The sequence below is a fragment of the Acipenser ruthenus genome, chromosome 16 (assembly GCF_902713425.1).
Source record: "Acipenser ruthenus chromosome 16, fAciRut3.2 maternal haplotype, whole genome shotgun sequence".
NCBI classification, from domain to species: Eukaryota; Metazoa; Chordata; class Actinopteri; order Acipenseriformes; family Acipenseridae; genus Acipenser; species Acipenser ruthenus.
In genome coordinates, this window is record NC_081204.1 from 24,035,552 (window position 1) to 24,049,915 (window position 14,364).

Here is a 14,364-nt window from a genome sequence, read left to right on the forward strand (position 1 = left end):
ACAAGTCATATAGAATATGTTTACATAGATTAAACCTATAGATTAATACAGATCTATTGGATTCTATAGAAAGAACAGATATTCCCAAATATGTCTACTGACATTCTACAGATTTCTGTAGAATATTATAGACACTGCTGCAGATTACTAAAGAATAAAAGACATTTCTGTGAAACGAAACATTCCTGAGCATTTCCACAGCATGTTTCAAATCTATTGACTCACCCATAAGAATGACAAAATTCCTTTAGAACGCTATTGATGTTTTAGAGAAACTTTTTTTAAAGGGGTACCCTAAAGAGACTTCATACCATCAGGGGATTTCATTGCTCAGCTGTTTAGTATTCTATAACGTGTATACTCTATCATTCACCTCGTTGTTTCCTGCTTAGATCAAGATTTACTATGATATCCTCTGTTCCAGAGAAAATGTGCCTTGAAACTCTCTGTACAAAGTCACAGTTTAGAGGGACACAAATTACAGATGCACATCCCGAGTGGTAGTTTTTCAAACTTCAATGATCTGAGCAGAAAAAGCAATAGAGAATGCCTAAGGGCACGCAGCTAATACTTTTTAAAATGTAGATTATTATTTATTTCTTAGAAGACAGGGTATCTCTTTAAATTGCATTTTTCTTTGAAGAGTCTTATACCCATTGCAGTCTGACCACCAAATACATTAAGACATAATGCACTGCTGTGGTGTCTGGGAGCACAGTGCTGTTCCTTACAGTCACACCTCTCTGTATAAAGAGATTTGAGACTTTGCTGTAGCTGCAGTGACATCACAGCAGGAAAGAGACCCGGAGGTGTTTGATAGCTCAGAGTGGACTCGCTGCTGCCACCTGCTGTAAGGCCTTGGTGACTGCAAGTGTTATATCTTGATAAGATCACAACAGCCTTCACCTAGTGGCAGATACTATTTCTTGATTTTTAGTTATCTAAATGATCAGAAAAAAGTCTAAATAATCAAACATAAGTTAAAATAAAATATATAGTTTTTTGTGTTTTTAATAATAGGGATGATTCCAAAGACTAAATTGCTCATTTTTTCAAAGGTCAAAACTAGAAATAATCACAGGTATTAAATTCAAGGGAGTTTAGGTTATTTGAGAGGTTGTTTTTGTCATGTACACTTTGGAGTAAGCTTTTAAAATCAGACCCAATATTTGTTGTGGTGCACGCTTGCCTTAAAAAAAAAAAAAAAAAAAAAAAAAAAAAAAAACACAAATTAATTTTTTGGTCGTTGAAAATTAATATTTCGACTAAATGAGTGGTAAGTAAAATGCACTGCTGTGATATGTACAATATTGTCTTTTTGTTAGTGCTAACTTGGCTTGGCTTAATGCAACTTTTACTATTTTCAAGCTATTATGTTAGCCTAGAAGCCTCCTAAAAAGTTGCCGAATTCAAGTTTAATTGTATAGTTAAATCTCCAACTGTTTAAAAGCTGAAAACAATTAAAAATGACTAATTAAGCTAATTAATAGGTTTAATTAAGGGTTCAATAAAGTAATTGAGAACTCAGTTGGATTGCAAACCAGCAGACACAGGGGGTCCCCCAGGACCAGGATTGGGAAACCCTGCACTAATGAAGTTTTTCCACATACTGTGGCTATGGGCCATTATATCACAGTTCTTACACATGATTGCCTGGGCTGTTGAAGGCTATGTATTGGAAACTGTATAGGAAATGTGTGGATGCAGATAATATCTAAGTATTGAACTATAAAAGAAAAACATTTAGCGCTGGCTCCTTTTTTTTTTACATACAAGAGCATAAATCAAAGACTAGTGTGACAGGGCAGAAGCCCTGCTGCTGTAAATAGTGTGTGTGTGTGTGTGTGTGTGGGAATGTAAGGTTGGCAGGGATGGGGTTAAATCTATCCCTGCCAGCAATCACAGGTGTAGCCATTCCTCAATTAGGAAATGGGTGCTAATTGGGGAGTTGCCACATGTATAAAAGGAAGGAGGAAGCCTCCTTCTGGGTGTGTATGTGAAAGAATGTGGGCGTGGGCATAGGCATAGGCGTGGGCCCGGGCCTAGCCTTACATTAGGGTTTGTGGTCAGTATTACTTTGTTTGTTTATTAAACAAACGTGCGCAATAGCACTTTTACTGCAGCTTTCTGTCTCTGTCTGGGTCTCTTTCCTGCTGGTAACAGCTTGGGCCGTGACGCTATCCGGTCACAACCAGAAAAGGCATTTTTGTGTGGTCCTATTCATGTATACAGTACTTTAAAAACATCTCTTCAAAGTATAATAAAGCAGTGGTTCTCAACCCTGTTCCTGGGGATCCACTGTATCTGCTGGTATTCATTCCAACTGAGCTCTCAATTACTTAACTAGACCCTTCATTGAACTGATAAAATTTGCTTAATTAGACCTTTTTAATTGTTTTCAGCTCTTAAAAGTTGCAGATTTCAAGTTAGCTATAACATGTTATAAGTGACTTGTACTCTGCACATGTCTAACAGCTGAAAACATTTAAAAAGGTCTAATTAAGCAAATTATCAGTTCAATTAAGGGTTTAGTTAAGTAATTGAGAGCTCAGTTGGAATGAAAACCAGCAGACACATGGGGTCCCCAGGACCAGGGTTGAGAACCACTGTAATAAAGGATCATGAAGGCATGGCACTGGTAAGCATTGTAAAGAGGTATGGTAAATCATATTGCACTATTGTAAACTATGACAAATACATAGTATAAAAAAGCGTGGGTCAACTGCAAAATTACCATACATATTTTCTGTGGGAAATTTTTACAAAACACTAATTAACTGGGCCCATACATCTGTCATGTATGTACAATGCAGCACGCAGTCCACTCATTTATGTTTTCTATCTACTGCACGCCTTTGCATCATACATCCTATACATATTGAAATTCCATTTCTCTACAGCTGCCACTAGCTTGGACTCGGAGAACAAGAGAACGGCCCACTTCAAATCGTCATGGCAACAGCATGTAAATGTGTTCAGCTCCTCGAGTAGGCCAGCGTGTGTGGAAGAGCTGCATCAGGAAGCCCAACTCAATCTCCAGAGCTTGCTGCAAGGTAGGAGGATGCCTTTCTGTTTGTTTTTTTCTAGCTCTTTAGTTAGCGGCTGTAATGTAAAGGGGGCTAGGACAGAACCCCCACCTCTTGAGAGGAGATTTTTGGTTTGAGTAACCTGCTTAAGGAAAGGACAGGTGGCTTAACTGTCTTAACATAATGTGCTGGTGGGCCCAACTGCCCCTGCTCCATTCGAAATATGTGTATTCTGGCTTACCGAACAAGTAGGGTGTAAGTGGGTGTTTTTGTGGGAGGCGGTTGACCTTTCCTTGACATCTGGGTTTACTGTTGCTTGTGGGGTACTTTCAGTTATGCCACAGATTATTTATAAGCAATAAGGTCACTCATTTTATAGTTCAGTTCACAGCTATTCACAAGAGAAAGGGAAGTATGTTACAGTATGTATATATAGGCCATAGCTGTATGTTTATACTCTGTGTGTGTGTGTGTGTATGTGTGTGAGTGTATATATCTATATATAGATATATACACACACACACACACACACACACACACACACGCACACAGAGTATAAACATACAGCTATGGCCAAAAGTCGTGCATCACCTAGAATTGTAAGATTGAGACATATATGTATACTGTTTACTTTCCACAGTTTAAATGAGTTTCTTTAAAAAAAAAACTAATGCAGATGCATCAGTCATAGTTCCCACGATTAGAGAATTGTGGTAGGGAGGGCTGACCTATTTGGAGAACTCTTCTTGTTTGTGTGAGTTTATTAATGAAAAGAATTTGGGACATCATTGCGCATGAGTGAATCTTCACAAGGCAGAGAAGTGTCAGTTGCACCTTCAGTGCTGAGATTGTATCTCATTAGTGCCACACTGCTAAGACAGTCTAAAATTCCTGTTAGACTTTGAGGTAAACAATAACACCATAAAGGTGTTTTTTTAGCAATCTGTACAAGTTAAAGAATGAATGCTATTACAGCGTGGATTGCTTGTGGGTGCAGTCTTATCCAGACTTTATTAAGTTTTCCTGCCAAAACACTGTAATTCTATTCAGGTATTTAGGTATTAGGACCCAAACACTAGCATGGAATGTTCTGCACAATAGGTAGGGTCCTTTACTTGCTAATAAATATGAAGAGAAAAGTGCTACCTTCAAACATTTAAGTGCTGTGCCAGTGACAGGATAAACATGGCTTACCTGAATCCAAACAAAAAGGTTGACCATAAAACAAGGGACCTTAAAGTGTTACAAAACCCCCTGCGGGGCCTGAAAGACACATTACTTTCCCTTTGCTGTGTCCAGTGTTACCGCAACAAACTCAACATATTCCTGCTTGTTTTGCTATTTTTAAATCAGCTGGGGAACTACCTTTTTCAACATTTACTCGGGAACGTTTGCCAGGAGAAAGAGACTATTTTTCATCTGAACATTGCAGTGAATCCAGTTCATGCTCCCTCCTGCAACAATGCTGGTGCTCTGCTTGAAATGTGGATACAGAAATCCCCATTGTTACAAGAGGGACAGAGGTCTGACTACAGAGATCCTTAGAAGATAATGTTTTTTTTTTTTTTCTGCTGGCAAAGACTCCCAAGTTAATATTGAGAAATGTATTGCCCAGTTTATTTATTACCCACGATGTGTGATTTAAAAATGTCAAGATATGTTGCACATATGTTTAAAACTATAACGTTGCGATATGGGTCACAGCAAAAGTAATGTACTGTAATGTGTTTCTTGTAAACTTTGCAGGGTGTTCTGTAACACTTTAAATGCAACGTACATGGATTTCGTCACCATGAATTTTTAAAACAACCATGGCTTCTGTTTGGCACCCAACAAGCGGCTATAAACAACTTTTGTCGAACTTGAAAGATCAACTCGGACCATTTTATTTTCAGAAGACTTATTTTTTACAAAACTGCCTTTTGCAGGTTATGGTGTATATGTGTTGCTCAGCATCCTTGTCACAAAACCAATCACGAGTCAGACACGCCTTTATTAGAATAATAAAAAAAAATAAAAAGAATCATGAGCAATGGGTTATTTTTTCCAAGCTGATTTAAAATATAGGTCTTCTGAAGTGACCTGGAGATTTTATAGGGCTTTTGTTTACTCAAGTGGTGTGCTATTGTTTCCTTCCTCCCAGCATCACTAGGCAACCAGCCATCAGGACTTTGGCATCCATATTTTCCCGAGCACAAGTTAATGTCTGAAACTGTCGGCATAAAGGAAGCCCATGAAAGGGGAGGGGGCTTCTCAGTAAGAAGCGAAATGTTAATCTCACTAGCGTTTACATGGCCCAGGGGTGACGAAGTTAGTCTTCAGAGAGGGAAATTGTGCAACAAGAATGCTGCTTCTTTTTAGTGTGTGAATCTCTTTTGTGTTTCCTAGATGATTATGAAGAGCAGCATTCGGACTGTAGAGTAGCAGGGCAGACTTTCCGCTGCAGCTCCTCTCTCCACTCAGGGGCCACTCCAGACCTTGTACACAGGCAGACCGCCAGCAAGAGGACCGACTTCGTCTTTCTGGTAAGTCAAGCCCAAAGAACAAGCCTCCCTCCTGAAACATTGAAGCATTTGCAAAAGTTCTTGGGGCTTCACAACTTGGGCATTTTCACATTGCTGCTGCTTGAGCAGCTTTTTAGTATGTTTTAATTAACAAGAACTTGTAGACAGATTGAGACAAGGACTGAGAAAGCTGTTCGTTTGTTGGCTGACATCTGTGCACTTTATTGAGCTGAATGATTTACTCTGCATAGGGGGAGGCTTTTTTGGCCAAGGTCAAGGACTTGCTGTTAACAAAGTATCTTGAAAAATAAACGTAGGGCTACACTGGCTTCCAGTGAATTCTTACAGGTAACTAGTGATGAAAGAAGGCAGTGAATGGTGTATAGAATGCTCCAGATTACCAAAGCAGTGAGTGTCCAGCATTCCTATAGTAATTGTCGTCTTCATGAACTTTTTTCCAATAGTATGAGTTCACTGCTTTTTGTTGAAAAGTTTTCCATTTTTTAAATATACCCTTTTACTGACTGTAGCTGTTAAAGTACATAAATTAGCTAAATATATCATCCAATAGTGTATGTATTTCCATCACTTCGTAGATATCACATGTTCGTATATGAAAGAGGCACACATGATGTTATCTGCAAGAAGCATTCGATTAATATTCTTCTGCAACAGCTTCAAATAAATTGCCATTAAAAAAATCTAATTCACATTTACTGTAATGGTGTGTGCATTTTTCATATAGGAAAACCTGAGACCTGTGACAATATATATTAGGTAAGACTTTTTATACCCGCAAACTACACAGACATGAAATGCAAGCAAAGGGACATAAAAGGACACAACTTTATTTTCACTCTTTTCACTTTCATACAGACGGATCCTTATACCTAAAACTTGTAAACCATTGTAACTTATTCTTTCCACAGTGTTATTACATTTAGGACTGATGATAAGGAAGCAATAGATCTGGGAGAAACACAAGTCAATTTTACATATACAGGGATGTAGTGAAGGCATGAGCAGGTTAAGTCCGTACAATTCAGGGTTTGGCGTTCAAGACATATGAGATCTTGTCAGGGGTTAAAGTGACAGATGCAGCATTATTATGGATTCTGTCTTTTTCCATTGGCAGCCAGCGACGAAACAGGTGTGTGAGGATGAGACGACCACTGTAGGTATCCGACTACAAGACCCACCTCTGAACTTACCTAACAGTCCGGAAAAAAGTACCAGCTGGAATAAAGCATTCCTGCTGCCAACGCCAGAGAAAACGAGGTGGCACCTGGGGCGATCGGTTCAGGCTCATGTTATCCCTATCAATGTTTCTGGTAAGTGTGATTTTTCAGCGTTTACCAATATATTTTATAGGGGAAAAAAATGATTATATAAATGCTGTATAACTGGGTATATTGAGGACAAGCAGGGATAATAGCAAGACATTTGTAAAGCAGGAAAAACTGGCAATATTTCTATTGAAATTGAATTGCAGTAATATTGGTATGAGAACAGCATATTTAAAAAATATATATAATTTAGGCCTATATTTCAATTATGTTCATCTAGTGTTACATTTACATTTTGAGTAGGCAACATTGTGGGGGATAAATTGGTAATACAGTAAAACACAAGTGCCTTTTAAAATACTATAGTAATCTATATTTGTGGTCAAAATACAATAGTTGACTAATATACAGGGAAAGTGTATGGTGCATAGGACACTAGCCTGATAGTATTACCAATCAACTGATCAACAGGTATGGTTACTATGGAAACAAATGGACCAAGAGATGGGGGAGTCTGCACAGCATTCAGCTTTTTTGAATGAAACGGTGCATACAGTGAGTTTTCAAGGTTTCCCAGCAAACCCTGTAAAAGTATTGCATTGTGCAGTACTTCACAGAAACAGACAGCTATTGTGTAGGGAAAAGGCGAGACTGAATTACACGATTTAGATACTGCTTGCTTCAACATCACTGGATGGGATATCTGTAAATCGGTAAACTTTAATCAAAATGTATGCATTTGTTTTCATGTCAATATGTACATTTGTATATTTATTGTGTGACGAGCCACTAATATTTAAACATTTGAGTCTAATTGAATGATCTCCATAATGTCAAATCGTCTGTCTTTATAATTCTAACGCCTGATTCATTTGCACCCATGAGGTTAACACTATATACAATACATACTGTAAGCCTGTATACACAGTATTGACAGATTGATCATTTGTTTCATCTTAAATTAGCTGCCACATGCAATAACTGCCATTTTCTACTTTATATTTCTAACCAAAAAGATCATCACTCATTTAATCAACTTATTAATTATGAACAAATGTGCCCATTTCTATTGTCGGTATTTAACAGGTAGTGGGGCTGTGAGGTCTATTTTGTATGTTTTTCGAAGGGTTCGGTGTCTGCCTCTAATCACGTTGAGTGGATTTCACGCACACTCTTTGCTGTGTCATGCCACTGCCACACATTAAAAGTAATTCAATCTAAATAAAAACAGAACAGCTGATAGTAACATATTGAATCAGTTTCTGAAGATTCTGTTGTGGTTGAATACGTGTAGTTACTGCTAATACTGTAGGACCTGACTTGTAATAATAATCTAAACATCAATCTTACCCTCCTGGTGTATTAACATTGCTTTAATAAGGATGATAAGGATCCGTCGAAATGTTATCCCTATGATAAGGAAACCATTCCGATCAGTTCTGAATTGAATTTGTAGGCATTCAACATTTTGAAATCTGGTATGCCCATTCTCATTTATGATCAGTTAGGAAGCTTAATTTGCACATTTTATTGCTGGTCGTGTTATTTGTCATGGGTTTTATTAACTGAATGCACATTGTGTTCTATATTATCACTAATTTAGTATGGAAAGTGTTTTGGGATTTCTAAAGTGCACCCAGGTGAAACCAAATAAAGTGGAAGAACCGCTCTTCAAGTGTGTTTTGTTCAAGTACCTCCCATAAGCTTTTTAGTGATGTCATTGCTCTCAATACTTAATTTTCATCTACAACAAATTACAGTGCTAAATAATCATTATCAGCGCAAACACTAACTTTAAAGTCCTACCTGAAGACTCATTGCCGCTGTTTCTGCCTTTCCTTTACCCTCCCGCTTTGCCGACATCCATACTTCCCTTTAGAACTTAAGGAGTTGTAGTCTCTGTTTTCAGATTGGCAAATCTTTCTATTTCAACTTCAGGACAGACCCTTGATAAACATGCCAGTTTGCACCACTCCCTTTTTAACGCTGAGACAGCAGTGAACCCAAAGTCGACCCTCAGAAGGAGAAGAACCATAATTGGCATTCCTGAGCTCTCTCTGGAGGACCAAGGTGACACAGTAGGACAAAACCTAGATCCTCCATAGCTTGTGGGAAGAGTGCTCCGAAGCTACTTGATTAGGACAGCGCTTAAACCTTGACAAGTCACTATCAACAGGGTGATTCATAATTCATGCAACATTGTTGTTTTACATTATTTTCAGTTCTACTTAAATGTTGACATTATTGAACAACCCTTTGGTGGCCAAAGAATGCAAATCATCTTCCACTTACCCTCCAGTTATTACAATGCTCCGACAATGTTGTGTCACCCTGTATATTTCTGTAGTTAAAATGTAGTGTCAGAACACCCTTGAAAATGAGACGTAAGCTCAATGGAACACTGTTTGAATAGCTCTTAATTTCCTGATGACTTTTTACTTATAACTGAAACTTGTAACTGCTCATAGAGATCTGGATTTGCAGCAATTGTACCTGATATACGGTCCTAGATTGCACGGATCTCTTGTCTGAGCCCACTGCCAGTCCTTAAACTTGCAAGATAGTACAGAAATGAAGAGTTTCTGCTTTTAAAACACTACAAACATTCCAAAAACCACACTGAATTTCCCAGCCAGAATCTTACGAGTGTCGACAGGACCAGCTCCTGACAGCATCACTTGAGTCATTATCACATCAATCACATTTATGAGCTATACAACTTATTTCCACCCCACTTAATATCGCGTTTGGAAATAAAAGCATCATTAGTTTACGTGGAAGTAATATTTGGACAGATACAGCATACTGAAAACCTCCATGCGTATGCTTTCCAGTTTTATTAGATGATTATGGACATCACAAAGGGCTCCATTTTGAAGAAATTAACACATTTTCAAAGTGTGTAAAATAATGTTGACTGTATAAAACTAGAAAGCTGCAGCACTGTAACACAGATATTTCTTCTTAGTGTTTGCATTGTTCATACACCACATGGTTTGTTTGAAAATCCATGTTGTATAATGTTTGCTAATATTGATTAAACACCTTCATTCAAGTTGAGCAGTCATTATTTTACAGTAGATATATATAACTATAGAATTGTGAAATTCTCGCGAGTTTAATTTGAAAGCCAAATACGATGCTGTAGGACAAAACTAATTAGTATTCAAAAACACTTTTTCAGGTCAAAATGTCACTGATATCCTTTTGATTATTGACCTTAACGAGTAAGTAGCGGGGTTCCGAAAAAAAAAAAAAAGTTGCTACAACTTGTTTAAATAATGTACCTGCAATTTCTTTTCATTGTTAACATCCTGACAACTTTTTACACTTAAAGTCTGTTTCAGAGCTATTTTCAAAATGTCTGTTCTAGTGCACTGGGGTTTGAGATCTGTCCTCTAAATCACTGCAAGAAGAGCAATTAAAAAAAAAAAAAAAAGCATAAATGATCTGGCTTTCCTGTTCCGTATGACATCATGGGTCGTCATTGCTGTTTCCTGTTTGACAATGTGGGCAATAATCCTTACACTATCACTGCACTAGAGCGGCCATTTTGAAAGGAGCTTTGAAACAGACTTTAAAGTTATACGTGTAAAAAGTTGTCAGGATGTTAATGAAAATAAAAATGACAGGCACGTTATTTAAACAGTTGTAGCAACATGTGGGGACGTATAACGCTATATGTTTTGGAACCCTGCTACTTACTCTTTAAACATAACTACTGCCATGGTAAACTAAGCAGGAATGACTGCACCAAAGAAAGCTTTAAGGTTGTTCTGCAGCCATTGGTGCCATTCAAGTGTTAACTAAAAGCAGTTGAAATCTGATTTAAAAAAAAAAAAAAAAAACTCTGTATATAAATTAATTAGATTTTAAATTGGTGTTAAATTGTAGTTATTAAAATACATCCACAATCTAATTTGCCACACTGTCTAAAGCATAATATACAGCATTATGTGGAATTCGGCAAAACATGGTCAGGGAAACTGTCTTCTAGTCAAAGTTAACATGATCATTTTTTTACATCTTCCAGGTGATGGTCATTTCGATGATGAACAATCTGCCAGTATCAACCTTACTCATGGGTCCTACTCTCCAGAAGGTACAAGTGGCAGACATTCTGCAGCTGCTGTAGATTCAGCTAATCACTTTTCAGTATTAAGAAAGACTTATAGTGATCTGGACCAAATCTTGTGTCAGTCTCCTGGTAATTCAAGCAGGAAGGATCACACTGCCATGATGTGTGCCAGTCCTTCATGGAATGGACCAAAGGATTCTACATTCTCTCCCTCCTGGAATAACTCATTTAGTTACATGTTGCCAGCAAGTCCGGTAGCAAGGCAGCCTTGCCAGTCTGAGAACTTTCTCAAATGCACTTCCCAAGGCAACTCAGAACTTTCAATGAGTTCAGGATCATATTCAAATTCCTTCACATCTGTTTCTGTGGAACCAACAGTGAGAACTCACAATATAAGCAGAAAAAATGAAATAGAAGCAACAACTGTAAGCCCAGGTCATGGGACGCAGACTCAGGCAGATGGGTTCAAGTTTCGGGAAAGATCTTTATCAACCCCTACAGATTCAGGCTCTTTTTGTTCAGCAGAAAACATCTGCTTTGACCACAGGAAGGAGAGTGACAATTACGCCATGCACTATCCCAGCGCGAGCTCAGAGGACAGTGCAAGCGCCGACAATGTATCCATTACAGCCAGCCAAAATGGTCGCCCAAGGCAAAGGTCAAGGAGTATTTCACTCAAAAAGCCAAAGAAAAAGCCTGCCCCACCTGTGCGGAACATCTCCTTGAAGAAAGGTGAAGGGGTGCAGAAAGCAGAGGTCATTGCCTTGACCAGAAGTGAGAGGCCAAAGAGCCTTTTCATTCCCAGAAACCAGAATATCATACAGAACGCATTCCTGTCAGGACCTGGTAACATCAATTCCAAGGTACATGGAGATGAAAGAGGACTGCAGATCTTGATAACAGAAACACCGTCCATAGGAAGAGAGGGTGATACGCATTACCCTAACCACTGGTACCTGAATGACTGGAAGTCTAATGATCCATATAGGTCACTGTCCAACTCCAGCACTGCCACAGGTACAACTGTAATTGAGTGCATGAAAGTACGTGGCAGCTCTGATTCCCTCACTTCTCTGACCACCTCTCGAGCTACCTCCCCTTCCCAGCTATCTGTGGAAGCTGAATCCAAAATCTCTCCTTTGAAACCTCCAGGTTTCATGTCCCCCTCAAGTGGATATTCTAGCCAATCTGAAACTCCAACCCCAACCATTCCGACATCGTTGATCACCGGCCCTTCCCCACAAGGCTGTAGGATGAGGCCCAAGGTCCCCATAAGGAAATCCTCACTTCCAGCTGTTTCTCCAAGAGAGAAGAGCCCTCGTTCAAGGCTGTCCTTTGAGCTGCCAATTGCACCACCCTCTCACTTGGATCTCTCAGGGATTACAGTGTCCAACAAAGGCAAACCCAAAGCTAGCAGACGCCATTCAGATTCCTCCACAAATGGTAAACCTGTACAGAAGCTTAGTCCCAACCAAGCAGCCATGCCCATAGTGACCCAGTCAGATCTGAGGTCTATTCGTCTACGTTCAGTCAGCAAGTCTGAACCAGAAGATAATGCGGATGGTTCTTCTGATATCATAGAAGAGAAACAAAGCAGCAAGACATTTGTAACACCACAGAAGAAAGTCAAGCCACCTGTCGCAGAGAAGCCACCTCTGCCCAAAAGGCCTGGGAATCTGATGCTAAAATTCGCCTCAGCCTTCCATCTTGCTTTGGAATCACCACCACTGTCTCCAAAAGAGAAGGGGTCACCTGCAGACAACACTTACACAGTAGTAGAAAAGCCCCAAGCAATGGAAAGTCCAAGCAGTGTTCACGTGTCTCCTCCACAGCGGATAACCGATCTTGATAGAGTTATGGACTCTGTAAAACGTCTGTCTCAGGGCAGTCAAGAGGGGGATGACAAGAGTAAAACCCTGCCTAACAGAATAACTGTCCAAAGTCTGGCTGATACGGAGAAGAAGAGAAGCAAGATACCTCCTCCAGTTCCCAAGAAGCCCAATATATTACTCTTGCCAACCAATTCAGTTAACGTCAATGGGGCAACAGACAGGCCTGTTATCACTTTGAATACCAGTCACTCAAGCAGCATGGGATCACCAATGGCTGAAGTTGTTCCTAGACATGCAGAAAACCAGGTCAAAGTCATTGCACTTAGCATCACAGAAAGCAACCAAGATCCGGATGTTGAAACTTCCCTTGTTGGTACTCCTACAGGTCAGTACACAATATAATGTTTTACACTTTCCCCACGAGAAACTCATTACAAATATAAATGTATGCCAATTCATGGCTAAAAAAACACATTTATTTTAGAACTGATGGACTTATTTTGAGCACTCAGATTATTATATTAAATATCTTTACTTTAGCAGAACCACAGTATGTTTTTATGGTAATCAGAATTCTTTGCAACATAAGAAGATCAGGTAAGCAAAATACAGATGGATTTCTTTGTGGGATTGTGTTCTTTGTTTATACACCTGTATGATAGTTCACGTTATGGGATGTGCTGCAGGTTAGCATTAGCTCATTGCTGTGTTCTGTGTTTTTACCTATTTTTATTGGATAAGGATGTCCATTAGGAGACTGATATAATAAAACACTGTACAGTACTATATGGTGATTACAGTGTGATTGTGCTCATCCTTTCGGTGACTTGAAATGGGTTACCCAGGTCCTTAGATCTGGTTCAAAGAAATCGCATAGCTCAACTAACCCTCTAACCATATCTTCCAACACAGTATACTTTTTTTCCTTACTTCCATAGGCAGGAGTATTGAAGACATCAGCCCTGATAAAACTCCATTAAGCATTACTGAGGAAGATGATGATGTGTTTGTTCAAACAACAACGCCCCATACTACTGAAGACCTTTTCACTCTCATTCACAGGTAGCGGCACTTTGTGATTAGCAAGACATATTTACTAAGCTTAAAAAAAAAAACTTTGCTTTTGTCAGAGAGCAAATATCTGTAATATGAATTGTCCTTCCATGTTGCTCTCAGATAAATGCTTATAAATGCATAAAATATGTTTGGCATTAGCTGTAGACATGCTTACAACAAGCAGACCAACTGTATATAATGTAAGAACATCAAATCATAAGAAAATGTATAAATGAGAGGAGGCCACTCAGTCCATCTATGCTCGTCCAGTTCCTAGTAGCTGATTGATCTCAAAACTTTGTCAAGTTGGATTCAAGTAATTCTACCTCAACAACATTCGATAACCCATTCTATACCCTCACAACTCTCTGTGTGAAGAAGTGTCTCCTTCACTCTGCGTATCACCACTTTATTTCCAACTGTGTTTGCTGGACTTTCTGTCTCTCTCGCTCTCTCGGACCACAATTTACTTTTGGTGACCAGAATATGGGTTTTTTTAATGTCACTGATATTTAGGTCCACCAATATTTAGACCATTACAATATTGAATATGTTGTGTCATAACAATGTTCTTTAATAACA

The 14,364-nt window shown here is 38.9% G+C and overlaps 1 protein-coding gene across 5 annotated transcripts in view; it reads left to right on the forward strand.

The window, feature by feature from the left end:
- Nucleotides 1–14,364, forward strand: part of LOC117412413 (NHS-like protein 2) — a 95,366-nt gene that overhangs the window by 78,108 nt on the left and 2,894 nt on the right. For 4 of the 5 annotated variants that reach the window (XM_058989115.1, XM_058989119.1, XM_058989116.1 and 1 more), the window contains exons 2-7: nucleotides 2,901–3,053; nucleotides 5,415–5,551; nucleotides 6,666–6,861; nucleotides 8,755–8,886; nucleotides 10,850–13,111; nucleotides 13,665–13,788. In XM_058989115.1, the coding sequence (XP_058845098.1) occupies nucleotides 2,901–3,053; nucleotides 5,415–5,551; nucleotides 6,666–6,861; nucleotides 8,755–8,886; nucleotides 10,850–13,111; nucleotides 13,665–13,788 (3,004 nt within the window). The remainder of the gene's footprint in view (nucleotides 1–2,900; nucleotides 3,054–5,414; nucleotides 5,552–6,665; nucleotides 6,862–8,754; nucleotides 8,887–10,849; nucleotides 13,112–13,664; nucleotides 13,789–14,364) is intronic. The other variant, XM_058989117.1, reaches the window with a different exon arrangement.